The sequence below is a fragment of the Odontesthes bonariensis genome, chromosome 20 (assembly GCF_027942865.1).
Source record: "Odontesthes bonariensis isolate fOdoBon6 chromosome 20, fOdoBon6.hap1, whole genome shotgun sequence".
In the NCBI taxonomy this organism is placed as follows: Eukaryota; Metazoa; Chordata; class Actinopteri; order Atheriniformes; family Atherinopsidae; genus Odontesthes; species Odontesthes bonariensis.
Genome location: NC_134525.1, coordinates 34,313,910 through 34,341,898, shown reverse-complemented (window position 1 = coordinate 34,341,898; position 27,989 = coordinate 34,313,910). Strand labels below are relative to the sequence as shown.

Below are 27,989 nucleotides of genomic sequence, written 5' to 3'. Positions count from 1 at the left end.
GAGTGGTGTAGTGATGTAGTGGCGTATCCGAGTGGCGAATCCGAGTGGCGTATCCGAGTGGTGTAGTGGCGTATCCGAGTGGCGTATCAGAGTGATGTAGTGGTGTAGTGGCGTATCCGAGTGGTGTAGTGGTGTAGTGGCGTATCCGAGTGGTGTAGTGGCGTATCCGAGTGGCGAATCCGAGTGGCGTATCGCCGTATCCGAGTGGCGTATCCGAGAGGTGTAGTGATGTAGTGCCGTATCCGATCGTTTAGTGGCGTATCCGAGTGGTGTAGTGATGTAGTGGCGTATCCGAGTGGCGAATCCGAGTGGCGTATCCGAGTGGTGTAGTGGCGTATCCGAGTGGCGTATCAGAGTGATGTAGTGGTGTAGTGGCGTATCCGAGTGGTGTAGTGGTGTATCCGAGTGGCGAATCCGAGTGGCGTATCCGAGTGGCGTATCCGAGTGGTGTAGTGGTGTATCCGAGTGGCGTATCCGAGTGGTGTAGTGGCGTATCCGAGTGGTGTAGTGGTGTAGTGGCGTATCCGAGTGGTGTAGTGGTGTAGTGGCGTATCCGAGTGATGTAGTGGTGTAGTGGCGTATCCGAGTGGTGTAGTGGCGTATCCGAGTGATGAAGTGGCGTATCCGAGTGGCATATCCGAGTGGTGTAGTGGCGTATCCGAGTGGCGTATCCGAGTGGCGTATCCGAGTGGTGTAGTGGCGTATCCGAGTGATGAAGTGGCGTATCCGAGTGGCGTATCCGAGTGGCGTAGTGGCGTATCCGAGTGATGAAGTGGCGTATCCGAGTGATGAAGTGGCGTATCCGAGTGGCGTATCCGAGTGGCGTATCCGAGTGGCGTTGTGGCGTATCCGAGTGATGAAGTGGCGTATCCGAGTGGCGTATTCGAGTGTCGTAATCGAGTGGCGAATCCGAGTGGCGTAGTGGTGTAGTGGCGTATCCGAGTGGCGAATCCGAGTGGCGTATCCGAGTGGTGTAGTGGTGTAGTGGCGTATCCGAGTGGCGAATCCGAGTGGCGTATCGCCGTATCCGAGTGGCGTATCCGAGAGGTGTAGGGATGTAGTGGCGTATCCGAGTGGTGTAGGGATGTAGTGGCGTATTCGAGTGGTGTAGGGATGTAGTGGCGTATCCGAGTGGCGTATCCGAGTGATGTAGTGGCGTAGTGGCGTATCCAAGTGGCGTATCCGAGTGGTGTAGGGATGTAGTGGCGTATCCGAGTGGCGTATCCGAGTGGTGTAGGGATGTAGTGGCGTATCCGAGTGGCGTATCCGAGTGGCGTATCCGAGTGATGTAGTGGCGTATCCGAGTGGCGTATCCGAGTGATGTAGTGGCGTAGTGGCGTATCCGAGTGGCGTATCCGAGTGGCGTAGTGGTGTATCCGAGTGATGAAGTGGCGTATCCGAGTGGCGAATCCGAGTGGTGTAGTGGCGTATCCGAGTGATGTAGTGGCGTATCCGAGTGGCGTATCCGAGTGATGTAGTGGCATAGTGGCGTATCCGAGTGGCGTATCCGAGTGGCGTAGTGGTGTATCCGAGTGATGAAGTGGCGTATCCGAGTGGCGAATCCGAGTGGTGTAGTGGCGTATCCGAGTGATGAAGTGGCGTATCCGAGTGGCGTATTCGAGTGTCGTAATCGAGTGGCGAATCCGAGTGGCGTATCCGAGTGGTGTAGTGGTGTAGTGGCGTATCCGAGTGGCGAATCCGAGTGGCGTATCCGAGTGGTGTAGTGGTGTAGTGGCGTATCCGAGTGGCGAATCCGAGTGGCGTATCGCCGTATCCGAGTGGCGTATCCGAGAGGTGTAGGGATGTAGTGGCGTATCCGAGTGGTGTAGGGATGTAGTGGCGTATCCGAGTGGTGTAGGGATGTAGTGGCATATCCGAGTGGCGTATCCGAGTGGCGTATCCGAGTGGCGTATCCGAGTGATGTAGTGGCGTAGTGGCGTATCCGAGTGGCGTATCCGAGTGGTGTAGGGATGTAGTGGCGTATCCGAGTGGCGTATCCGAGTGGTGTAGGGATGTAGTGGCGTATCCGAGTGGCGTATCCGAGTGATGTAGTGGCGTAGTGGCGTATCCGAGTGGCGTATCCGAGTGGCGTATCCAAGTGGCGAATCCAAGTGGCGAATCCGAGCTGTGTCTTGTTTTTGGACTTCTCTGCTAGCAATGGATTGTCCATTACAAACACGATGTTCGAGCATTAGATCAGTGGCCTGGTACCAGGTACCAGGTACCTGCCTGGTGGGGCTGCCAGACAGACCTGGTAACACAGTTTAAAAGGATATCAACTGGTCCTGGGTCATTAAGAGCCGCGGAAATATATAGCTGTTTGTCATCAGTATAGCTGTGGAAATTTATGCTTCCTGATAACAATATATGGCAGTGGAGTCTTGTGGAACTCCATAGTTTATTCCATAGCTTTTAGATTAATGGTGAGCTTTTCTAACAAAAACTTTCAATCTGTGAGATAAGATTTATTTTCAAGTGGAGATACCAATCAACATATGAAGTCTCTCAAGAAGAATAGAGAGGTCAACTGTGTCAAGGGCTGAACTTGAGTCAAGTAATGCCAGGAAAGAAGATTTATTTATGTCCATATTCTGCCCGAGGCCATTCACAATCTTGACTTTTGCTGTCTCTGCTGTGCATTGGTGTTGGTGCTCCAGGCTTGAGACCCTCCACGCGGTCAATAAATACTGTAATTGGTCCGGAAGCCTGATTGGCATTGTTCAAAAATGTTATAGAAATTCATAAAGTTTAAAGATATACATATATTTCAGTTAAAATGATGAGGTAAAATAGACAGTCATCTTCTGGTCAGTAGGTCAGTGGCTAGTACTGGTTCTATGCACCGGAGAGACTTAAACTGTCAGTCCAAGTGTCTGACAAAGTCTAATCTTTCTCTCTATTAAAATCAGTCAAAATAATTAGGACTTTGGGGCGGTCGGTGGCGTAGTGGGTTAAGCGGCTACAGTCCTCGCTGCAGCTGGCCCCGGTCCCGCACCGGACGGCCCTTTGCTGCATGTCTTCCCCCTCTCTCTGCCCCCTGCTTCCTGTCTCTCTCTAACTGCTCTATCCATTAAAAAAGGCATAAAAAGCCCCAAAAAATATTTAAAAATAAATAATAATAATTAGGATTTGAACCCATCACTTAAAAGAAATGGTTTAAAACTGGATAAATTTGAGAGAAGCTTTCACAGATACAAACAAAACTCCACAATTGCTCTGTCCCAACTCATTCCCTAAATGTCTTTTTTTCCCCTCATGTAGTAAATAATCAGGAGGACCAGGTTAAGGACCACATTGTTTTCTGTGCAACACACAGTGAACAGTAAAGGCACTGCAGGGCCAAGTAGAGTCATAGGGTGGTAAAAGAAACGGTAGTGGTAAAAATGTAGGAAGGTTTTAAACACAAGCTTGTATAGAAAGTCAGTAATTACCCGCATTTTTACTATGAGTCTTTTCCACTGCGCAGTGACAAATATGCTTGAGAAAGTTGCTAGTGAGGGATCAGTACCATTTTGGAAACTTCCCAGCACAGAGGAAAATGTTGGAGAAATGGTGTGGAGACAGTACAGTGGTGTTAGGGTTAGGGTGTAGTACACAGGCAAGTAGGTGAACAATTATGCCCATGACAAAGCAATTTGCTTACGGGAATGTGTGACTAAAAAGTGAGTATATTCTCAGCTGTAGTTATTTTCCTGTAGGGATGGTGATCCTCACAATACTGAGGCACCTATCAATGTCCACCCTCATGGAGCGGAGAAACTCAGCTGTAACTGCCTGCTCGCTGTGTAACTCTATCTGTAAAAGAGCTTTTGTTTGCCGAGCAGACTGTTATCAAAGCGTCTAACAACACATGAACCTGACACAATGGTATACTTCGCTAAAATTAGGCAACTTGCAAGAAACGTACTTTCAAAACTTTTTCAAAAGTACGGTCAGACTCAAGGGAAGCGTGTCCTTTTAGCAGTGAATATTAAAAAAAAAGGCATTTCAAAAGAAGAAAAACAAACAGATTCAAATAATTAATGAGCAAGAGTGGCTGTTGCCCCTACAAAAGAGCAATGTTAAGCACATGGTACCTGCCAATAGTTATCAACGCATGACATTTTCAAATATGTTTGTTAATTCTTCATATATAATGTAGTGGAAATATAATACACAAAGCTACACGCTGTGTTTGAGATGTCAATATTTTTTTCTGTTTGGAAGGCACCTTTTTAAAACAAATGTAAATTATATGGGTAAAATAACCTTCATGGCATCATAAAGTTTATCTGCCAATCTTAAGGTCAGTGGTTCGATCCCCGACTTGTGTGGAAAACGTGTCAAAGTGTTCTGAAAATGACACTGAATTCAATTTTCATGATTCCTATGCATCCAATGGTGTATAAATGTGTGTGACGGAAAAAAAAAACTGCATAGCCTGTATGAATGAGTATATGAAAACATATTTTTGTGTCTGTGGGTAAGCTCTAAATGAATTATCCTTCTAATAACGTGTTCTGAATCTGAATCTGTATAGACCAAGTATGTCGATGTTAAGGACCCAGGACCACAACTAGTCTGCCACTGTCTTCAATTTGGGCCACTTAATAACTTGGAAAAGTATGACAATTAAATTGCATATCAGCAATTAGTGATAACTAGGAATAAAAATTGGACTGCAGTGAAGATTGTACACTTTTCTCCTTTTGACAAAGACAGAGTGTCTTGTTTTCCAAGAAAAATGATCTGATTCCTATTCGTTTACAGAAGTGAATGGGAAACTGATGTGCTTGGTGTGTTTGCTGCATATTTTGGTGCTCAAGGAGTAAGGAGTAAGGCTAGCTACCTCATTGATAATGAAATAGCATCAACCTAAAATACGTATTCTGAGTGTGAGTTTGTGAAGACCTGCAGAGATCGTGTGCCCCGATATCAACTTATCCAGAAACTCTGTGGCAGATAGTATTTTATATCCTGCTGGAAATTTTGACAGTCAAATAAGACAAAGAATCAAATCATTTGTTGCATTTTCAGTTGCAGTTGATGAGAGTACAGACATTACAGATGTTGCTCAACTGGCCATATTAATTTGTGGTGTTGATAAAAATGTCACTGTCCCCGAGGAGTTTCTGGAGTGCCTATGACAAACACCACCGCAACCAAAGACACTTTCACTGTGCTTGTCAGGGTCGAGGTCGACTTGGCCTGTGCTATCAGCTTGGTTACCGATGATGCACCATTCGTGATCGGGAAAAGGGCAGGTGTCGCAGCCAAATTTAAAGAAAAAGTTCATGGTGCAAATGGAGGGTATAGTTTATGGATTTGTCATTGTATACTGCAGCAGGAAGTATTGTGAAGAGTCATTATGGATGGATAACGTCATGAGAATAATAACCTACTCAGTTAAAGACTGGTAACTTCAGAGCCAGAGGACTGAATCAACATCAGTTTGACAGCCTCTTTAATGATAGCTGTGCTGATGCGTTTCTTTAACTCATTGAGGCCGGGAAAGCATTGCCGCATTTCTACCTTTAAAGCCGGGGGCGCTGTTGCGTTATTCTACCTTTAAGGCCGGGAAAGCATACACGTCTTTTTCAGACGGGAGCGATTGTGAGGAGTTTCTTGGCTTTGATGATGCTGATGAACGTGCTGACCCAATTGATCGAGATTTATGGCTAGCACATATGTTTGAAGATGACGATAACGGCGAGGATGATTTTGAAGGGTTTGAATGTGAGTGGAAGACTGACAATTACCACCGTAATCGACAGAGAGATTTCAACCGCACACCAGCGGTGAAAGTCGATTTACCTGCAGATGCCACACCGTTGCAGGCATTTAATCATAGTTTTACTGAGGAGCTTTGGGCGCATCTCGTTTCCGAGAAGAATAGATACAGTGAGCAGGTACTTCAGACTCCAGCTCGAGCAAAGATGGCAAGGTGGTCACACGTAACTGTGCCGGAGATGAAAACGTTTATTGGAATGTGTATGGGCATGGGACTGCCTGTGCTGCCAGTACGAAGAGACTGGCGATAAAATAAATAGATAAATAAATATAAAATTAAATTTCATTTTATTACTGTTTTCTAATTGAAAATAGCGCTGTCCTGCACTTTACTTTTTACATTTTCTATTTTCGTGAAGGTGTATGTAAATAAACTCAATTTCCAAAGAAAGCCACAGGTGTAAGCTCTCAAATACTTTTTGAATTTTGTTTCTATCTGCTACAAAGGCTGAGAAATCAATCATTTAGTAGGCGTTGACACAATTTCTGAATTTCCAGAAAAACTTCAAGTTTTAGGGGGTCTTTCTGAAATCGCCCATAGGTTTTACAGGCATTCTTTTCCAGGCGTTTTAGGCCTAAATGGGTTCATTTGCGGGAGGAAATTGAACATGCTATGAAGCAATGGGGGGAAACGGTTGCAGAATTTAACAATGCAGAATGGCTGCAGGACCTTGCGTTATGGTGGATATTACAGACCACTTGAAATATCTGAACAAAACCACGCAAGGCCGAAACAAAGTTGTCACACAGTTTTATGACAGCTTATGTGCTTTCCATCTGAAGCTGACTTTGTGGAAGATGCTGCTGTCCAATGGCGATCCTGCTCATTTTCCCTGTTTATGAGATCTATGTGTGACGGAACTGGCAGGTGCCATGAATCGCTACAGACAAAACTACAGGCTTGCTGCAGGAGTTTCAGTACCATCCCAATACTTTCATGTCTCAGTTTTAGATGAAATTGAGACAGTATTGACTATTGTTAGCTCCCAATTCACAGTCAAGGTATCTGATCTGCCTGTGGACCTCCAGCTGGAAATGACAATAACTCTGTCTACTTGTTCAATTTAGATGTGTAAAAATACCAGAGATTTTCAGTTCCACAATACTATAAATGTTCAATAAATACGAACATGGTATATTTGTCAGGAGTTTTTATTTATGGGTAATTATGATTACAGTGGTCCAGGCCTCTTGAGATCACAAATGGTTGTATGTGGCCCTTTACCTAAAATGTGTTTGACACCCCGAGTGTCTGACTGACAGCGTCACTTAAAAGTGTCCAAAAACACAATTGGCCACAGCAGGTCAAGAAAAATGTAGGATACGTAGGATTAATCACATTTTCAGATTCTTTACAAAGAATATGCACTAACTTCAGGGGCAAACATACCTTTCCTTTTGATTGAATTCAACAAATTCTAAACTTCAACTACTGTAAGTACTTTTACTGGTACTGGTGTTAAAAATTTACAGAGCACATACAACTTCATTCATTCATTACAAGTTCAGTAATGTTATTTCAGGGGATGCAAAACAATAGGTCTACATGCTTTGATCTTCTGAACACAACATGCACTGCGCTCGTTACCAAGTTTAGTTTACTGGTTGGAGGGTGTCACAGAGAGATGGGGAAAAAAAAGTTTAATACATGAGTGTGTCACTTTGTTGTTGGCAGGTGGGAACCTCCCAGCCTGTCTTTTTCACCCACCCTAACCCCTGGTTCAGCACTGAGCTCCATACTATGAAGGCCAGTTGCGGCCTTCATTTATCACAAACATAATTAGCTCCTCCCTTGCATCTGGTACAGTTCCCCCCAGCTTCAAAATTGCCCCCATCATTCCCATCCTCAAGAAGCCTGGTTTGGACCCTTCTAATCAACCCTAGACCGATTTCCAAACACCCTTTCATTAGCAAGCTCCTGGAAAGAGCAGTGTCCATTCAGCTCCATCAATATCTGTCCCACCATGAGCTCTACCTACGAACCCCGACAGTCCGTCTACAGAGGACATCACAGTATAGAGACCGCTCTTATCAAGACCACCAATGACCTCCTTATGGTTGCAAACTCCGGTTACGTCAGCGTACTCATCCTCCTTTCTGCAGCTTTTGACGCAGTTTCCAAATCTATCCTACTAAAACGCCTATCCAACCATCTTGGCATCACTGCTCTAGTCCTCTGTTGGTTTCAGTCCTACCTCTCAAACCAAGCACAGTTTGTCAGCATAACTGGTTCCTCTTCATCTCCTGCCACAGTCAAACAAGGTATTCCGTGCTCGGCCCCCCTACTTTTCTACATGCTCCTCTTGAGTCAGATCATTTGTAAACATGGCCCCACCCTCTGGAACTCTCTACCTCTAGTTATCTGTCATGCCCCAACTCAAGACACTTGTAAATCTGCCTTTAAGATTTTCCTTTTCACTGTGTTGCTTAGTTGTTTAGCTGTTCATTCAACACTTTTTGCAGGCCCTTTTGCCCATAGAACCGTGTTTATATTTCACTGCCTGCCAAAGCTCTCATTAATCCAAATGGAATTTTAGTCATCCTCTGCATTTAAGGCAAGCAAAGGGATGCATCATCTTGCATGCTAAAACTGCTTTGTGTCAGTTTATTAACAATCATCTAAACATTAATTGCATCTCTGCCTAAGACACAGAGCCTAAATGTCTACAGAGCTTTACATAAAGTATACAATACATTTTCTAAATATTAAAATACACAAAATGCATGACTGCTTAGAATCATCATGTTTGTATATTACCTTTATTTACAGATTGGCTTTTCCTCACACTGTCAAAAGATCAAACAAAAAGTAGGTATTCACACCACCTGAGGGCTTTAAGAAAAGGGCATGCTAGTATAACAGCCACCATTCACAAAAACGCCATGAGCATTGCCATTTCTTCCTCTTTACAATACATGTCCCTTAATTGTTCTTTAAACATCTGTTTTGAAACCTTGAGCGGAAGAAAACGATTTTCCAGCTCAACATTTACTTCATTACATTCTAATGTCTCTGATCATGTAACACAGTTTTTTAAAGGCCCGATAAAGCACCCTTTATTAAATGACTGCAAACTCACACAGTTTGGGGTGGTTAGCAATAAGAACAGCTTTTCCACCACATCATCAATCGGGACACCGAGAAGAAAACATTTAGATAATTACGTCCTCCATGCACTGAGAAATTTAGTAAAGAAATGTTTTTCCATCGTTTTTAGACAACTTGGAACAACCATCTGCGAATGCATTCGTCCATGCATTCTCTGCGACAGTAAAAAAAAAAGAAAGAAGAACCTTTCTAAAGAGCTCACTGGTATGTACAAGCTACTTTCTGTTACAAAAATAAAAAAAAGTCTTACTGTAATGGAAAATGCCTGCCTATACATCCCACTAACATTATCTAAACTCATTATCTTCTCTGGTTATCAAGTTCATCATCCAAGAATTGAATTCATCTGAAGCACCTGCAGATCTGTTGATGGAATACAGCAAAACAAGCTGGTTTCCTCTCTGACCAAACGCATACTCATTGCATGCAGTGAATTTCATAGATAAAGGAGCGTTAGATGAGGAAAGTAAAATCAAGACAAATTAGAATAACAAGAAGCAATATTCAATAATAAAATACTTTATTTGTGGATGACTCCTGGTATTCAATTTTCATTCGCAAGTGACAAACTCCCTTGTTTTTACATACCACACCTGCCATATCAGGGAATGTTGCTCTTTCCAGCCAACACTTTAACATGTTAAAATAATTCAAATGCCATCAAATTATAGGATAACTGCATGTGGCTAATAAATATTTAAATGTAGTAAAGTCCCCTAAAGCCTCCAAATATTAAGAAGATACATTTAGAATGTGTGGGTCTTTGTTTTGTTAATAAAAAAAATGTTTGTAAAAAAAATTAACAAATCAAAGAGTAAAGTCCAGTGGTGTAGTCTACCTTTTTGAGGTGGGTATACTGTATAGTTGGCCAGTCATAGGCCCGTGGTACCAAACTAGGGGTCGGGACTCGGTACCCCTCGGGACCAATAGTAGCCCCTTAATGCACGCCGTACCTCCAGTGGCGCGCTGTAATAGTCATTGAAAAGTTAAGTACCATAGTACTACAATACTATGACATAACATAGGGCTTTTAATAATGCACTACGACTTGGTCATTGCCATTCTGGTAACAGCACATTTATAATGCTGTCTTAACGTGTTAAGGGACAAACATGTTTGTGGGGTCGCAGCTTTGCACTTACCTGCCCCTTGCATGCATGAGGGACAGCATAAACTCACTTTGATTGTGTGGACTGTGTGCTGTGTATCTCAGTGCCAATGGGACTCCCTGTGACACTTAATCTTTGTACTCATCCCTCATAGAGCGAGGCCTAACAGAGTGATTGTTTTAAAGCAGCAGAACACCATCACATCTTGAGACAGGTTGTTTTATATATGCGCCCCCCCCCCCCTTTATGTCTTCTCAAACCCCAGCTGGTCGAGGCGGATGGCCACCCTTCCTGAGTCTGGTTCTGCCAGAGGTTTCTTCCTGTTAAAAGGGAGTCGTTTCTCTCCACAGTCGCCTCAGGCACGCTCAGGCCGGGAGATTGGACCGAAAAACAAAAAGTTTTCAGTGCAATCTGTTGGTTTTCTTAGCTAGGAAATTGTTTTTGAATTGTCTCTATATGAACGAATTGGATTATTTTATGAATTATGTTTATTATTAATTAATTGAATTCCAATTGGCTTGAATTGGACTTACTATCTAAGTGCCTTGAGATGGCATTTGTTGTATTTGGCGCTATATAAATAAAAATTAATTGAATTGAATATATATATATATATATATATATATATATATATACACACAAGGGCTGTCAGAATTAATTAATTGTAATATATATATATATTTGTATTACATTCGTTTATATATGTAATATACATAAAAAAATATATATACACACACATCCATTTTAGTTTTCCACCTTCCACTCCTATAGGGGGCGCTGTTGTGCGTTAGAGAATCACCGCTTTCAACTAATACAAAGAAGAAGAGTTTCTATGGGACGTTATTGTCAAACAACTGATAGTGAATCGCTGGGAGATTGACTGACTGCCGCAATTTCCGAATGAATGCTATTCTGAAGTGTTGTCGTTGTATTGTTAAATTATAACAAGGCTTCCATGAGAAGTGGTAGTTGATGAAACGTGGCTGTGCTATTCTAAATATTGAAAAACGAATTTTAGGTGGGTATACTGAGCATTTTAGGTGGGTATACGGAAATCCACCAAAAAAAGAGGTGGGTATACGCCGTATACCTGCGTTCAACGTAGACTACACCACTGGTAAAGTCGTGATAAGAGAATAAAACTTGGAGGCACCTCATAGGAAGGATATACATTTCAACTCTAAACAAACACATGTGGTAGAAGAGCCAGAAGTGTAATCACCTGACAGCCAACCACATTCTCTGATCACTCAACTGCCGACTTCCACAGAGGAGAAACCATCATCACAAACACTCAGATTCACATGTCTGCTGATGAAAGCCCACACACAATATCTCCTGTCACTGGCACTGCCTAACTGAGACATTTATGGTGCCAACTGAACACACGTCATTCCAAGTGCAGATGTGCGTGTACAGCCGTCTCCCTAGCAGCTCAATTTGATTTAGAAAGAAATTCAACATATGCATTGAAATGGAATGGACAGGTCCAGACTTCTTGTAATAGTTATAGAAGAGGATATCATGTGGAAAACATTTGCATGGTTCTGCTGCTCTGTTCACAGGGCTTTGTTAGCTACATCAAAGCTTAAGACCTACCTTTTTAGTAAAGCTTTGATCTAAATATTTTTTATTAGTATTAATAAAAGATTTTTTTTTGGGGGGGGGGGGGGGGGGGGGGGGGGCTTTTTATGCCTTTAATGACAGGACAGTGTGAGAGAAACAGGAAGCAGGGGGCAGAGAGATGGGGAAGACACGCAGCAAAGGGCTACCCGGTGCAGGAGTCGAACCGGGGCCCGCCGCATCGAGGACTTAAGGCGGTAGCATGGTTGCCGCGTCTGTCACGGCGGTGGTGGACCGTGACGTCAAAATGACGTTTCAGGCCTGGCGCTTCCCTTGAACAGACGGCGCAGCGCGTTGTCGTGCACCAGTCGATTTTTGTAACTTGGCGGCGCCGAGCACAACGAACCGGATGGACCGATGTGAGACCAGGCTCAGTGAGGAGGTGCGTTTGTACAGGCAGCTGTACGAAACTGCAGTGAAACAGCACAGGGAGCACGTAAACTCCCCAAACTGGTGCACAGAGATGGGCAGAACTTTGGGGAAAGAGGGAGAGTTCTGTAAGAATGTGTGGAAGAAGCTACGGGACAGATACGTGAAGGCAAAGAAGAGGGCAGAGACTCTGTTGATGCCGGGGGCTTCAAACCTTCACCTCTTTTAACTGAATTAAAAAATTAAAATGATCCGAAAACTGCAGCAGTATCATTAATTACAGTATTCTTGCTCTTGACAGCGACATTGTTTTCTTCTCCACTTTCGTGCTTGTAGAGTAGAGGTAACATTCACGTAGCAGCGCCGCCTCTGTGACGGAGAAAATTGCAACTACTGGCGCGCAACGACTTGCGCCACTATATAGGGTCCTATGGCGGGCACGAACTCGTGACGTCATCAACACCGCTCGCGCGAGCAGACGCGGCAACCATGCTAGAGCCTTAAGCCTCTGCACATGGGGCGGCTGCTCAACCCACCACGCCACCGACCGCCCCAATATAAAAGATATTTTACTTACATTAATTTCCTTCTTAGTCTCTTATGTTAAAACTAGTTTTATCATTTTCTGTTTGTGTTTTACCAATTTATCTATTAATTACTTATCTAACATTTATATTTCTGTACCATTAATGAATTTGTTTGAATATTTAACCAATGTCGTTTAAACACTCTTTTCCATTCCATTCTTAAAGTGTTTTTCATCCATTTTTACTCTTTTTTTATTCAAACTTCCAGTGTTCATGTTTCCCCAACTGTTAATGAGGGTTAAGGCAGCGCTTTTAGAGAACATAATTCTGTCTATTATTATGTGCATGTGTGTGTGTCTATGTGGGACTTATGGTTTGGTGAACTGGATGGGTAAAGTGGCATTGTTTTCTATGTAAAGCACTTTGTGTTGCATCTTTTTTTTGTATGAAAAGTGCTTTAGAAATAAAGATTGATTGATTTATCTATTTCTCCATTAAAGACATGGTTGGTAATCCTGTTCAGAAACACATTTTGTAATACTGGGTCAAATGGTCCATCTATCCTGAGAGAAATCTATACAAGATGTATTTAGAAAAAGGGACGAAAATAATCAGACCTCTGTGGCAGCTGCAGGACTGAGAAAAAGCTGACCAATCCGAGATCAGCGGGACGCTGATCTCGGATTGGTCGCCTACAAAAAACCAATCAGATGCCTCTGCTTTCTGCCTACGCCCCCCTCTGCCGGCTCCCTGCTCCATGTGGGCATGCGGTTCTGCTTTGGATGAAGCACTGACGGAATGGGGAGGGGGGGGTGGAGCTTAGAGGAGGGGACACTTTCGAATCTTGCTAGCTCTCTTGCTAGCTCTCTAGGATTACCTACCATAGCTTTAAGTTTAAGTGTAATTCTGTCTTTGGGAGTTAATCTATAATCGTCAACCACAAAGGTCAGAAATCAACACATCCCTTAATACAATCAGAAGAACTCAACACATCAAGCTACTGAAAGCTGTTTACTTTACTGCATGTTATCCCCCCTCTCTCTGCCCCCTGCTTCCTGTCTCTCTCTTCAATTATCCTGTCCATTAATGGCATAAAAAGCCCCAGAACAGTGATCTTCATATATGCTAATATTTTTCAGAAGTTTATAGAATTATCAGAGGCTTTAGTGGGGTCATAAACTAACTTGGCTGGATAGAGGCACAATTTTTAAGGGGGGCAAACATAACACACTGACATGCTGTGTGAGTAGCAACACTGCTCTGTCACCAAGATTCATGACCACCAACAATAACTACCATGTTTTTTTATTTGCCCCACTTCCCTTTTTGCAAATCAAGAAGTCAATTTGATTCATGCAAGGTGTTTTCCTAACAATTTTGTTTCTATATTCCTTATGAAATAGCTCAGGAGCATCAAACTTCAAACTTGTTGGGTTGACCTGTATGTGCTAAACTGATCACGTCAATAAACACACATGCCAGATTGTCCACGCAGACATTAAGTCATCTGCATACATTCATCATGCATGCGTGAATGACCAGAGTGCCTGGCAATTATTTGTGCACCTATCTACCAACCGGTTGCTATGGAAGCACTTTGTTTGCCAGTAAGCCATCAAACTAGGCCTGAACATAAACACTACGGGCAAGTTATAGTTCAGAGTTGAAGGCCCTGTGTAAGATAAACCAGAAAAACTAGCCACAGAAATGTCATGTCTACTCAATTAAATTGTGGCTTATACATCAACTACTGACACCATTAGGAACCACTGGAGCACCTCACTTATCTGCAGAATTATCGTTTAAAAACAACTTTTAATACAGGATAATGGTCAAATAAGATTGGTTATCCTAAGTCACGTTCCTTTTGATTATTTAGACCTCTCTATTGTTTAAGATAGACAGCAGAAATTGTTAATTTTTCCATTAATCAAAGATGCATACATCTGATCATACCGTGGAACGCTACTACTTCTTACTTCTGGTACAAAACAAACGCGTACACCACTACTTTCATGTTTCACAAGAAAACTGTCAGAAGAGAAGAAATGTACAGGACGTTGAGCAAAGACCACAGGAAGTTTTACTAACTTTTTATTCAATACTAATTCATATTTCGGAATCAATGGTTTGACTCGCTGTGTAAATCGTTAAAAGGAAGTAGTAATGTTCTCAAGGGAGAACATTTGATAACAACTCAAGTTACTTTCAAACCAACGAAGTCCTAACTTATTATAAAAGTTTAAAACATTTTTTTTTTTTTAAACGCAGCTTTTTGCCACTTGTAGCTCGTCTACTTGTCGCTGCTCCAACTTTGGGGTACCGGCCCCCCACTACAGCCCCCCTGAATACAGCGAGAGAACGGAGACGTTTAATCCGCTCGAAGGTGACAGAGAGGTGAGACCCAGGCGAGATAAGAAGTGGGACACGGTGTCTGTCTGGGGCAGCCGTCTTACCGTACTTATTGGGCTCCCTGTCGTACTCCAGGATCGGCACCACAGCGTCGGAGTCCTGTGCTTCGAACACAGAGTCCTCCAACGCCTCTTTTTCCTCCCCTGTACCGGCGCTGCTGCTGCTCCCGCCGGTGTCCGGTGCCGGGTCTGCTACCACCGTGTCCGAGCGCTCCCCTCCTCTTCCGTCAACCGGGACCACCACAAACCTTTCACCCATGTCACTTCTCCTGCTTGTCGCACTTACGGTCGCGGGCCAACGAACCGAACGACCAAGGACAAGCACAGGACAGCGTAGCAGACGCACGCTCACGCGCTTATCAGAGGATTGATTACAGTTGAGTAGGGCCCGCCCACCCTTTCAGCTCCTTGGTTGAAAGGGCGCACGAGCGCTGTCAATCGCCATCACGAGCAAATCGGAGTTGTTTAAATGTGTTAATTAAAAATGAGCAAGTTCAAATATTCGCTAGAACTTTACCTTTTTCTTCTGGTTAACTTCTCTGCTTTTACATGCAAACATTAGCCAGTAATATTAAAAACAAGCCAACATAAAAAGTAACATTTTTAAACTGTAACAGAGTTCTAGCAATATTTACATTTACATATCCGAAGTTTTTCTATAATACTGTGGAAAGCTAAGTTGCAGAACTATGCAGCTGAACAAATGACTCCTTAAAATAGAACATGTGAGACAGATCTTTGCACGGTGGAACACATGTACTGGCATGTCACACTGAACTCATTACAACTTTCCTTAATGATCTCAAATGGTTGTGTAGGCTCATTAACACTGACTCTGTATATCCTCTGCAATCAAAAGGCCTGTCACAGAATCTCAATAGATCATTCTAATTTTAAAAGTTATTATGCTTTAGTCATTTGCTCCCACCCCACCTTAATAACTCTGGTATGTTCCCGCATAGAATAAATGGGTTGCCAATGCCTCAGGATAGAATGACCTCTCATATTTCCAGGCAGTTTTAACACATAGTCTCCAGGCGCAAATCTAAAAATTCTCTGGGACAAAATGTCTTACACACTTGAATGTAGGGGGCTTTGTCCCAAACATTCAAAATGAGAAATAATAACATATATAAATGACAATATACTTTTATTTTTCTATTCTTTTTTTCGACTGTAATATCCACTTCGAGCCTGGAGGCTTATCTCTGCTGAAAGAGGTCTCTGATTAAAAAAATCAAAGAAACTATCCTAAATCACCAACCCTCATTTTTTTACTTACAGGGGGGGGCAAGGGATCCATCTGTTCACCAAATTCTTTGGAGGTTCATATACATGTATGTATATACCTGTCATAGAGATGATATCTTCACTAGCTTTGGTAGAAACTATAAAAATAGTTTGTGAAACATACATTTCTGGTCATGAAGTCAGGCTGAAGACCTTTTGTCACTGTCTTACTGTAATACAGCCTAAGATATGGTACCATGGAAAGTTAAATGGTTTTATGCTTTTGAGAGAAAAACTCAAGATGTTTTGAAGAGTGAGATAAATCAGCAGATTATTCAATAAGGTATGTGTTGACACAATGAAATGTTGTTAGGCTGCAGAACCTTCCAATAAGGCTTTAAGATATGACACTTATGTCAGAAATGGCATGAGAAACTCGACTGTGATATAAAGTGACTGGTAACATGTCCTGTAGGAAAATCAACGCATTGGACAACAGATGCATTCAATATTCCAATCATATATGTAAAGGGAAATTGATCTAAAACAACCAAACATAGTTTAAAAAAAAACACTCCAAAGGAAGACAAAATAACCATAAACTGACATAAAATTATGGTAAAATACATAGAAACAACAAACAAACTTTTGAGATTCATGACCACTACAAACAAAAACAAAGCAATCAAGCAGCTTTTATTAATTAAAGGAAGTCATAAAACATGCCTGATAGTCTGTCATTTACTTCTCCGTTATTCAAAACTCTTCAGAAGAGAATATTCTGGATGAACTCCAGAGATCACTCATACAGTAATTGCTCAAAGGCTGTAATGTGGACTAAAATAGACAGCTGGCAGAACAGTTGGATGTGCAATGGCTGGTCATTTGAGTTGGGGTGGAGTGGTAAGATGGGAAGTGGTTGTGTTGACTTTATACAAGTTGTTTAAGTCAGTTTAGTTTGCAAATAAAATGTTAGAATGTATGAGCAGAAAGGGATTTTGTAGAGTGGATAGAGCAGGATGTATGCAGCACTCACAGGGTGAGAGACAATAGAAGGGGGCTGATATGGTCATTTGTAATCTTCCATGTCCGTGTTATTTCACTCATCCGCAGCTAAACCCATCACCTCAGAACCGAATGATTTATAGGCCGACTGAATGAAGTGCAGATTACATTTATAAACTGGAATGAGAACAGATGCACAATCACAGCAGTAAGGGTTCAAAGGGAAAAAATGTCAGATGTAATTTTTAAGCCACCTGCCACTCGCTGAATAAACACTGGACACCCTCTTTTGCAGAAACTAAGCTTCTGTCTTTGTGACTGTCATAAACATGCTGATAAATTCTGTAACATTAAGTCATTTTTATAGAGAATTCAAGACTTGATCTGTAGTGATTAGGGTTCATATATCATGCTCTTACATAGCATGAATATGCCAAGGGCTAAAGTAGTTTTAAAGATGATAGTATATTGATAAGTTTGGCAAAGCCCATTTTTCCAATGAAATAACTCTTTTCTGCTGTCTCCTAGATGTTGTTTTGAGATTAGAGCAGCAGAACTGTAATTCTAGGTTTCCCTCCTGGACCTGTTCCCCCTGCTTACCCGACATAGGAGATAATGGATGGAAGTGTAAGTCCCAGCTGATCAGCCACAGGACACACTAATGCCTTCATTGATGTGGAGCAATAGTGACAAAGTAAACAACGGTCCGATCCAACAATGATGTGTGTTTTGACTCAGTGCTGTCTTTTCAGGTAGAAAATTGTCTTTGTGATACAAGTATTTCAATTTAGAAGATAAATTTAGGATAATTTTAGGCTTTATTTTTTATTTGTGGCTAAATGACAGAGTGCCAGTCAAGAGCAGGTCAGTGCAGCTGATGACTTGAACAGTCTAATTATAAATATGGATCAGGAATTTACAGTATGCTCTCATCCCTCTCTGTCACAAAGATTATCAAATGGGAAGTAACTGAACAAAGTTGTTGTTGTCAGGATGCCTCAGTGTAATTATTGGTCTTTATAGGTGTTTGTTTTCAGAAAGATGTAAAATATCAAGATTGACATGGTTACGTGTTCTAATGAATGCTCCTGCCTTGTGATGCAGAATGAAAAAAAACATCTCATCTACCAGTGTGTATTTCCCTTGTTTTATTTGTTAGTCTGTGCCCTCATGTAGCCCTTGATTGACACAGTATCACTAAATCCATTTTTCTAAATTAATGTCTCGTATAAACTTAGAATGTTGCTGCGAGTTCTGTAAATGTCCTTAACTAATTCTTTTTTTTTTTCCCAAAGCGGGTGTTACACCAAGTCTTTGCAGTTTCTTCGATGGCACCAATCTCAGCTGCTTACCAGCTCTGCTGGAGCCAACAATGCATGCCTGGAATGTATGTGGGTCAGCGTTGCATGAAAAGAAGCTTTTAACCTATCATGGGTCTCCTACTGTTGTGTGATTGTTCTTCCAGTGGCACAACAGAAAGTGGTGGCGAGTCATCAGCAGCACATCAGAACAGATCCCATAGGGTATCCTATAGAGATGTGTGTGCCATGGTGCAATTAGAAGTAGATCATTTTTATTTATATTTTAAAATCTTATGTAAATGCATATGTAATGCAAATATCAACAGTAACTTCTGTCAACCAAAGAGCTGTTAATTGAAAAAGTAATTAAGACAGTTAAATAAAGAATAAAAGACAGGTGTCACACTTAGAGAACGGAGGACGCAGATGCAGGAGATGTAATTCCAAGAGCTTTATTATGGAGGGCAGCAGATACACCAAGTTCCTCTTCAGAGAAACTAAACAGGCTATGAAATGTTATTCTAATAATATACTTTTCCAAAATGGAAAAGTATATCTAGACAAGGCAAGGCAAGGCATCTTTATTTATATAGCGCATTTCATACCACAGGCAACTCAATGTGCTTTACATAAAGACAAGGCATTTAAAAGAACAGCATAAAGCAGCATAAAAACAAGCAATTTAAAGAGAAAAAAAAATAGAATAAAAATTAAAGCAATCAAAGAAGAGGGGGAAAAGTAAGATATAAACTCAACCATAAGCACACGGAAAGAGAAATGTTTTTAACCTGGATTTAAAAGTGCTCACAGTTGGGGCTGATTTCAGTTCTGCTGGTAGTTTGTTCCAGTTGTGTGCAGCATAACAGCTAAAAGCTGCTTCACCGTGTCTAGTTTGAACTCTGGGCTCCACTATCTGACCTGAGTCAGTAGATCTCAGAGCTCTGCTGGGTTTATACTCTGCTAGCATGTCATTCATGTATTCTGGACCTAAACCATTCCGTGATTTGTAGACGAGCAGCAGAACTTTAAAATCTATTCTGTATCTGACCGGGAGCCAATGTAAAGACTTGAGAACTGGGGTGATGTGATGTGATCTCTTTGTTCTGGTTAAAACTCGGGCTGCAGCTGTTTGAGACTCTTTTGGGGGAGTCCAGTCAGAAGACCGTTACAGTAGTCCAGTCTGCTGGAGATGAAAGCATGAATCAGCTTCTCCTGATCTGTTTGGGACATGAAACCCTTAATTCTGGATTTGTTCTTAAGCTGATAAAAGGCTGATTTGGTGACTGATTTGATATGATTGTTGAAGGTCAGGTCTGAGTCTATCAGCACGCCGAGGTTCCGGACTTGTTGTTTAGTTTCTAGAGACAGTGACTCAAGATGTTTACTGACAGCAAACCTCTTCTCTTTGTTGCCAAACACAATGACCTCAGTTTTTTTCTTGATTTAACTGAAGGAAATTTAGGTTCATCCACTTTTTGACTTGCTCTAAGCAGTCGCACAATAACTCTATAGGACTGCAGTCATCTGGAGACAGTGCGAGATATATCTGTGTGTCATCTGCATAGCTGTGGTAGTTGACTTTAGAGTTCTTCAGAATTTGACCCAGAGGCAGCATGTATAGAGTGAACAGAAGGGGTCCAAGAACTGACCCCTGAGGAACTCCACATGTCATAGCCACTCGATCAGATTGATTACTTCCAATAGTCACAAAATAACTCCGCTCCTCCAAGTAGGACCTGAACCATTCTAGGACAGTCCTGCTGAGTCCTGCCCAGGTTTCCAACCTGTTCAGCAGTATACTGTGATCCACAGTGTCAAATGCAGCACTGAGATCCAACAATACCAGAACTGACACCTTGCCTGAGTCAGTGTTCAACCTTATGTCATTTAACACTTTAATAAGAGCCGTTTCTGTACTGTGGTGAGGTCGGAAGCCTGACTGAAATTTGTCAAGGAGTCCACTGGAGTTCAAGAAGTTACTGAGTTGATTAAAAACCACTTTCTCAACAATCTTGGTTATAAAAGGAAGATTTGAGATGGGTCTGTAGTTGGTTAAAATGGAAGCATCCAATGTTGTCTTTTTTAGGAGTGGCTTGATGGCAGCTACTTTTAAGGGTTTAGGAAACGTGCCTGATTGAAGTGAGCAGTTTATTATTTGCTGCAAATCTGTTTGGACAGAGCTTACAATAGTTTTAAAGAAGTCAGATGGCATTGTGTCAAGACAGGATGTCGATGGTTTAAGATGCTGGACTGTTTCTTCTATGGTTTTTTGGTCAACTGTATTGAATTTGTGGGAGAGAAATGTCATGACATCTGGCCTAATTACATCGTGTGCCTTGTTGACTGGTTCATATGAATATTGTTGATAGTTAGAATGAGATTGTTTATGGTTACGGCGAAAGCTAGGCGCCTCCAGAGGGCCACGTACGCTTGTTATGATAAGACGGTATAAGAAGGTGTTCGTGAAGTGAACTCTGCGGACATTTTGTGAACATTCTGTATGCATATTTGCTGTGACGGTTTGTTCAATAAACTCCCCAATGGACGGCTGACCGACGCGTGATTCGACTCATTTTCTCCACAACATAATGGTGTGATTATTATATGGTGACCCCGAATTCGTGAGATTTTGCATCTGGATCCCGGCGGAGCGTGTCCTTTGTGCCCCGACAACGGACATCAGCTGTAAAAAGCCGGCAGGTTGGATCTTTTTCCTACCATTACGCAGCTGATTTCTGTTAGTGGAGCGCAGCTGACGGCTTTGTCCGGCTTCCCCAAATCAAAAGAGCACAGGAGAGAGGACGAGTCTGCTTCGGTAAGCATTTTATTGTTTTCCTCTGCGCATAGGGGGCTGCTGAAATTTGTTTGGAAATTGTGGGCCAAGGGGTGCCGAATGTTTGAATTGAGATAAAATTGGGTAAACAGCAGCTTATGTGAGTTGTAAAGCAGACAGCTGTGAGCAGTTGGTCTGGTTTGTTTTGTTGTATTTTTTTTGTGGTAATTAAGAAGGGCTAGTTGCTGCGCTCCAGCAGGTAATGAATCGGGTGAATTCAAACTGGATTACTGAATAAGCTTTAAAGAAGCGGGTAGGTTGTTGAGCAATCGCCAATGGTACTTCTTGCGTCTATCAGCCATCCTTCAATGCATTGGGAGGAGGAATACTGACGGGAGTACGGGGTACATTTGACTCATTAAATATATGTGAAAATCATTTTCACTAGTCAAGGAGTAGACGAATACTGATAATTGATTGACTAGTTTGACGGTTGGATCAATAAGACTTTCTTGAAAACTCTGAAATGAAAAAATCCAGTTCTAGAAGGGGCACATTTTAAATATATATGTTTATATCATTTTATATCTGCTTAGAACTCTTTGGAGTTATCCGAGACCTCAGTATAAAGACATTTTGAGAAGAAAATTCAAATTCGTTCAGGAATTGGCCACAGGAGATTATTATAAGAGGTCACAGCGAGGCTGATGAAGTACACGTCAGCGTCTGTTGCTTTGGTCATAGACCATATCACAAGGCTTGTAGAGAAAACACATTTTGTATTCTATATATTGCCTACACCAATATCTCCTGAAAATTAAAAGTCTAAATGAAAGAAATTGATCATTTAAAACTGTGAAGATTTGAACGGTGACTGACACAAAACTTTGATCGACTGACTTGGTGTGAGTGTGACCGGTCTTTGTCTGTCAATGTGTGTGAAATCCTGCTGTTTTATGTGAATCTAAAAAAGAAGAAAAGAAAAAGTTATTTTGTGTGATAAATCAAGGTTCTAACCTAACTCATCTCATCCCTTGACTTTTGAGTATTTTTAGTCATTTTGAGTTAACACATAGAGTTAACACAACGTCTTACTTATAATCTTAGGCTAAATAGAAAATTAAATGAGTGCAGAAACACTCAGATTTGCTTCATGGTTATAATTTGCTTCATTGTTATAGTTGCCGCGTTGATAGTTTGTTGGAATAAGGTGTTGTTACAGTGATGAGCTGTGATTTTTAAACGCTGTGTGCTGATTTCTTTAATATTGTGTATTTTGGTTGAGTGCATCTTGTTATTATTGAATTATTGAATACTGCTGTGATTGGTGTTAAGTTTCTAAAGTTCTATTTTCAACAGGCTAGTGGAGGTGTTTGGGTTTCAGGGGGAGAGCGAAGTGCTGCGCGTTCACGCTGCTTGTGTGGAGGCGCGCTGCTTGTCCTTGGCATTTTTTCTACTGCTGCAAATGTTCGTGTGTGATCACATTTTCTTTCCTTGTGTCTTCCAGGACACTTTATGGTTGAACTGTAATAATTATTAGTTTTCTTTAGATAATGTGCTAATTGCAGAGTTGTATCAGTCGAGTAAAAGTTGGTTTCGCAATTCTAGGGAAGAGGTTCTGTCCCTAGGCCATTGATTCATCACGTCGTTCAACGTGAATGTGACATTCCTGATAAAGAAAGTTTTTCGCTTATGCATTGTTTCTGTATCTTTTGGTCTGTACTTGGTCCGTCCATAGCGTGTTAAATTGTATTTCTGTCTCTTTCTTAACAAACGCCATTTTGAGGTGAAGAATAGTGCAATTGTTATTTCTGTATTGTTTGGTTTGTATTTCTCCCTGTCCACGGCTGGACAGATTGTATTTCTTCTTCTTTCTTAACTTGTTACAAAAGTGTGACAAGCGCCATTTTGAGTTGGGGTGTGGTTCAATTGTTATGTTTGGGAGGAGTTAATAACAGCCTGGGAAGCGGGCTTAGTGGTGTGTTCCTATTTGATTGGTTAGAATTCACGTGGTTCATTGGAGGCGGGCTTAGAGGTGTGTTCATATTTTATTGGTTAGAAGTTACGTGTCCCAGACGTGTTTCATTGGAGGTAGATTAAGAGGTGTGTTCAGATTTCATTGGTCAAAATTTTTTTGTCATTGGTCAGAATTGACGTAGCTGTGACGTGCATTGTATCATCTGGATTGGTGGAGAGACATTGTGTATGGATCTGAGCATCCGGATATGAGCAACAGGGGGGGCAACGCCTTTAGAGTCACTTCAAACAGAGTAAGCATTAACTGAGCTTTTGATTAGCAATAAATTAACATTGGGTAGCATTAGTAATACAGCTAGTATTGATTAGCAATAATTAGTATTGATTAGCAATAACTAGCATTGTTTAGCATTGATTAGGATTGGTTAGCAATCACTAGCATTGATTAGCGATAATTAGCATTGAATAGCATAATTAGCATTGGTCAACAAGGAAGCTAGTATTGATTAGCAATAAGTAGCATTGATGAGCAATAGTTAGCATTGGTTAGCATTATTAGCATTTGTTAGCATTTTGTTAGCCATAATTAGCATTGATCAGAAATACAATTAGCATTGATTAGCAATAGCAATAAGGCAAATATTGGTTTAAATCTTAATTAGCAATAGGTTAGCATTTATTAGCAACAGCTAGGAAGCTAACATCAATTGGCATTGGTTAGCAAACATTAACATTAGCAATAATAGTAACCTAACTCCAAACTAGAAGTCAAAAAGCTAAATTAGCCTAACATTGAATTAACATTGGTTTAATTTTAAAAAAACAACCTAGAGCATAAGCTTTCAAAGCTAACATGGGCTAACCTTAACAGTAGCATTGACAATATCCAATCCAATAATTAGCTGCATCTAAGCTAAATTTAGCCGAGCATTAAATTAGCATTGAGTAGAGTTAGTTTAATTTAAATTGACTTTCAAAAATTGTTTAAAAAAAAAAAAAGGGGGGGGTAATAATAATAAGATTAAAATAAAATTAGGGAAAAATAAATAAGTAAATAGAAAGTCAAAAGAAGGGAACTAAATAGGTGAAACAATGGATGTAACACCAACAATAACCATCAGTGCCAAGTATCCTGAACATTCCAAAGATATTAAAAAGATATCTCAAAAATGGGAAAAACGAGCAAAAAATAATTTCTCACCCTGGCCAAAAGGTGGCACTTTCAATGGAGCTGCCTGTAAGATTATGGAACAAAGGATTAAAGCTTACAAACCAAAGGACAAAAGCAAAAAGAGACAGGAAAAGAGAGAGCTTGAATTAAAAGTTTTACATTTCTTTGAAAATGCAGAGCTATATCCAACACTGCCAGGAGCAGTAAACATACAAGGAGATTCTGAAATAAAAGATCACAAAATATTAGCCTGGCGACGCCATCCTACGTACTTCCGCCCAAAGATTTTGGCTCCGCACATAGTCTGGTCAAATCCCCCTACCTCGGTTCGCTCAGTGTTTTGCCAATCAGCAAACAGTTGCGAGTGGTGACGCAGAACTCACGCGCGGAGTCCATTGTAGTCCATATAATTGTAGTTCAACCGCAGCGGAAATAAACATGGCGACGGAAGAACGCTAGAAGCTATCCATGAAGTTGTCTCAACTCTGGAGAGCATTATTACACAATTAAAACAAGAGCAAGAGGAATGCCTCTTCAATATTGTTAGTGGCAAGGATGTCGAAGCTCTCCTTCCAACTGGCTTTGGGAAAAGTTTGATTTATCAAATGGTACCGGTATAATGAAAGCGGATGTGGGAAGCGTGATTCGCGAGCTAGAGCCTCGCGAGAGTAAGCATGAACCTCGGCGCATAACCAACGTCATTTCTAAACATTATGATTGGTTAAGGGAACTCCGTTACTCCAATGAATTTAAGTTGCTGGGTAAGGTCCCACCCTCCATGGAAACGGATTCCTCTTGGGTTTTTCCAGACTGTTTGACAGAGTCAACAGTCGGCTTTCGCCCAGGCTAACAAAATATCTCATGAACGTCCAGAACCACAAATAGCGACATCAAGCAGTCATGGAGCTCCTGAGCCAGATGCCGTCTGTAATTCAGATCAAGCAAGGGGACAGCTCCCACAATATCAAAAATCACCAGAACTGGCACCTCCAGTTCAAAAGGCATCTTCTGAAGAACATAAGAGTCCAACAGCATCAGCACCGAGTTTGGTAGAAATGACGCAGGGACAGTATGTGCCGTGGCAGATGCTCGACCTAGGGGGGCTGGTTGCTCGATTGCCGGACATTCACACAGGTGCAAGCAAATGGATAAGAGCTTTTGAACAAGAGACTGTGCATAAACTGTTGTCTGTGGGACACATTGAAGCAGTGTGGGCACTGTGTTTTGGAACTTCTACCATGGAGGGCATTTTGAGACACAGTGAGAATGACTGGATGTTAAGCCACCGAGCTGATGGAACTGGTTTTAATGCATATCGAGCTGCACTCTGGAGAGCGTTGCGAGCTGAGTTTCCAGTAAGAGTGGACCTCGAAGCATTAAAGGGGGAGCCACTGTCAGGAACAGAGAGTCCGGTTGTGTACATTGCACAACAATTGAAGAAATGGAGACAAGAGTCTGAGGGAGAATTTGAGAAGAGCCCAGCTTGGGTGACATTGTTCAGAGTTTCCATCAAAGAGGCTCTGCCTGCCCCAGCTCAGGGGAGGCTGAAGGATGTGGTGGGGTTGAATTCAATGTCACATGGGCAATTCCGAGACCACGTGGTGCATGCAGTAAACAAATACAGAAAAGAACTGAAACGGAAGGAGCAGGAGGAGGATATGCAAAGGGAACTTGCACGATTGCAGTTAGAAGAACTGCAAGCGAAGCAAGAAGTACGAAATGAGGCCATGACAGCGGGGGCCGCTGAAGAGCCATCACAGGGGCAAGTCCATCGTCGACCCTGTCAAAGGTCAAGAAGGTCCTCGGGAGCATGTTGGGCCTGTGGCGAGAGGGGACACTTTGTTTACAGCTGTCCGAGTGCACCGAGAAACCCGAGTGTTCGGTAGGACCGTGGCCAGTCCCTGCGGGGCGGAGCAAGTGGCTCGTAGAGATGCGCGGTTGGCGGTTGAATCCGCGGAGCCCGCGGATTAACCGCGGATCGGGCGGATGACACGCCGAAAAATCGTATTTTAATTAAATTCGGGCGGGTTGCGGTTGAAGCACTGAAAAAACCAAAAAAAAAAACCACATAATTTTCCAAAGGTAACGAACGAAAACATACATTATGACAAAGATCAAAGATGGCAGCGGCAGCAAAGTTAGTGCGAGAGAGGCTTAAGACGGGTGATCTTAAAACGAAACCTAAAGAAGAAACGTGCCGTTTGGGAAAAATTCCATGAGGTGATCAATTCGGATGACACCAGTATGTGATTTGCAAAACTTGTGAATGCGTAGTAGGCGGACTTATTGGCAAGATATAATGAACTACGCTGTTTGAAAAAGCCGATACAAATAGCCAAGGCACCTTCAATAGATACCTATCGGCGGATGGCGGGCGGGTTCGGTTTTGAAAATCGGTGAAAAAATGTTTGTGCAAATGGATTGCGGGCGGATATATATTTTTTGCAGCGGTTGCGGATGGGAAAATACGTCATCCGCGTATCTCTAGTGGCTCGGCAGGTCCATGGCGTTCCTCTGGCAGAGGAATCCCAGTATTTCTTTGCATTGACATATAGAGGTAAGAAGTACACTTACATCAGACGTACTCAAGGGTTTAAAAACCGCCCTCAGGCGTGTCATTATCACAGAACAAAACAAAGTTTTTAAGTTAAATGTGTCACTATTACTAAGTTTCTAAAACTTCAATTCAAATATGTCACTATTACTATAACAAAACAAAACAAATTTTCTAAATTTAAAATTTAAATGTGCCACTATTACAATATTTCTAAAACTTAAACAAAACAAAGTTTCGAATTTAAATTTTGGCATTAATAGCCTAAGTTAGAGTATCTATTTAGCCCATAGGGAAATACTGATATCTCTCCATCCCATGTGGAGGGAGTAAATAAAGCACCATGTCCAAAATAAATAAATGTATTAATTAATAAAATTAAAATAAAACAAGTATGATTTTTTCTTGGGAAGATTTTGCAATAAAATTTGCTTCCTCTGGAAGGAACATGAAAAATCCAAAGATCAAAGGTTGAAAGCACAACTGGAGAGGACAACCGAGGCTAAGTTAGCCTTTGAAAGTTTGAAACAAAATTAGCAAAAGTCATCCAAAACAGGAAACACTAAACTATGAGAAGCCATTTTTCTTATATGTCTCCAATAAAAACCATAAGATTTCAGAACTAATAAATCAGAGTAGGTATGTTGTGACTCGGACAGGATGTTTGCAGGTTGTGCATCTTTTGACACGTCCAGATGTGAGAATACAGAAATGTACTACATCGGATCCTGCAGATGGCATTCCACGTGAGTTTGAAGGAGAACCACATGAGCGTGTGGCAGAAGATACATTAAACTGAGACATGACTTAGAAGCAACTCCACTTGTGCAGGCTGGCGTCACTTATGTTGTGTATGGATCATGTTGTGAGATCATTTGGGTAATCATGAGGTTTTGCAGTTGTGAAACAGGAAGGTGGAAAACTTTGTGACGGTGGAAGCTGAGAAGTGTGAACGGCCATGTTCGGCACAGTTGGCTGAACTGAGGGCATTAACGGAAGCATGTCGACTGGTGAAAGGTAAGGTTACGAATGTGTACACAGATTCTGCATATGCTCATGAT

At 41.7% G+C, this 27,989-nt stretch overlaps 1 protein-coding gene across 4 annotated transcripts in view; it reads right to left on the bottom strand.

Moving 5' to 3' along the window:
* The window catches only part of slc12a7b (solute carrier family 12 member 7b), a 132,950-nt gene extending 117,680 nt beyond the window's left edge, over nt 1–15,270 (bottom strand). For all 4 annotated transcript variants that reach the window (XM_075452122.1, XM_075452123.1, XM_075452125.1 and 1 more), the window contains exon 1: nt 14,963–15,270. In XM_075452122.1, coding sequence (XP_075308237.1) covers nt 14,963–15,176 — 214 coding nt within the window. In that variant the 5' untranslated portion in view covers nt 15,177–15,270. The remainder of the gene's footprint in view (nt 1–14,962) is intronic.
* Nucleotides 15,271–27,989: the final 12,719 nt, after the last annotated feature.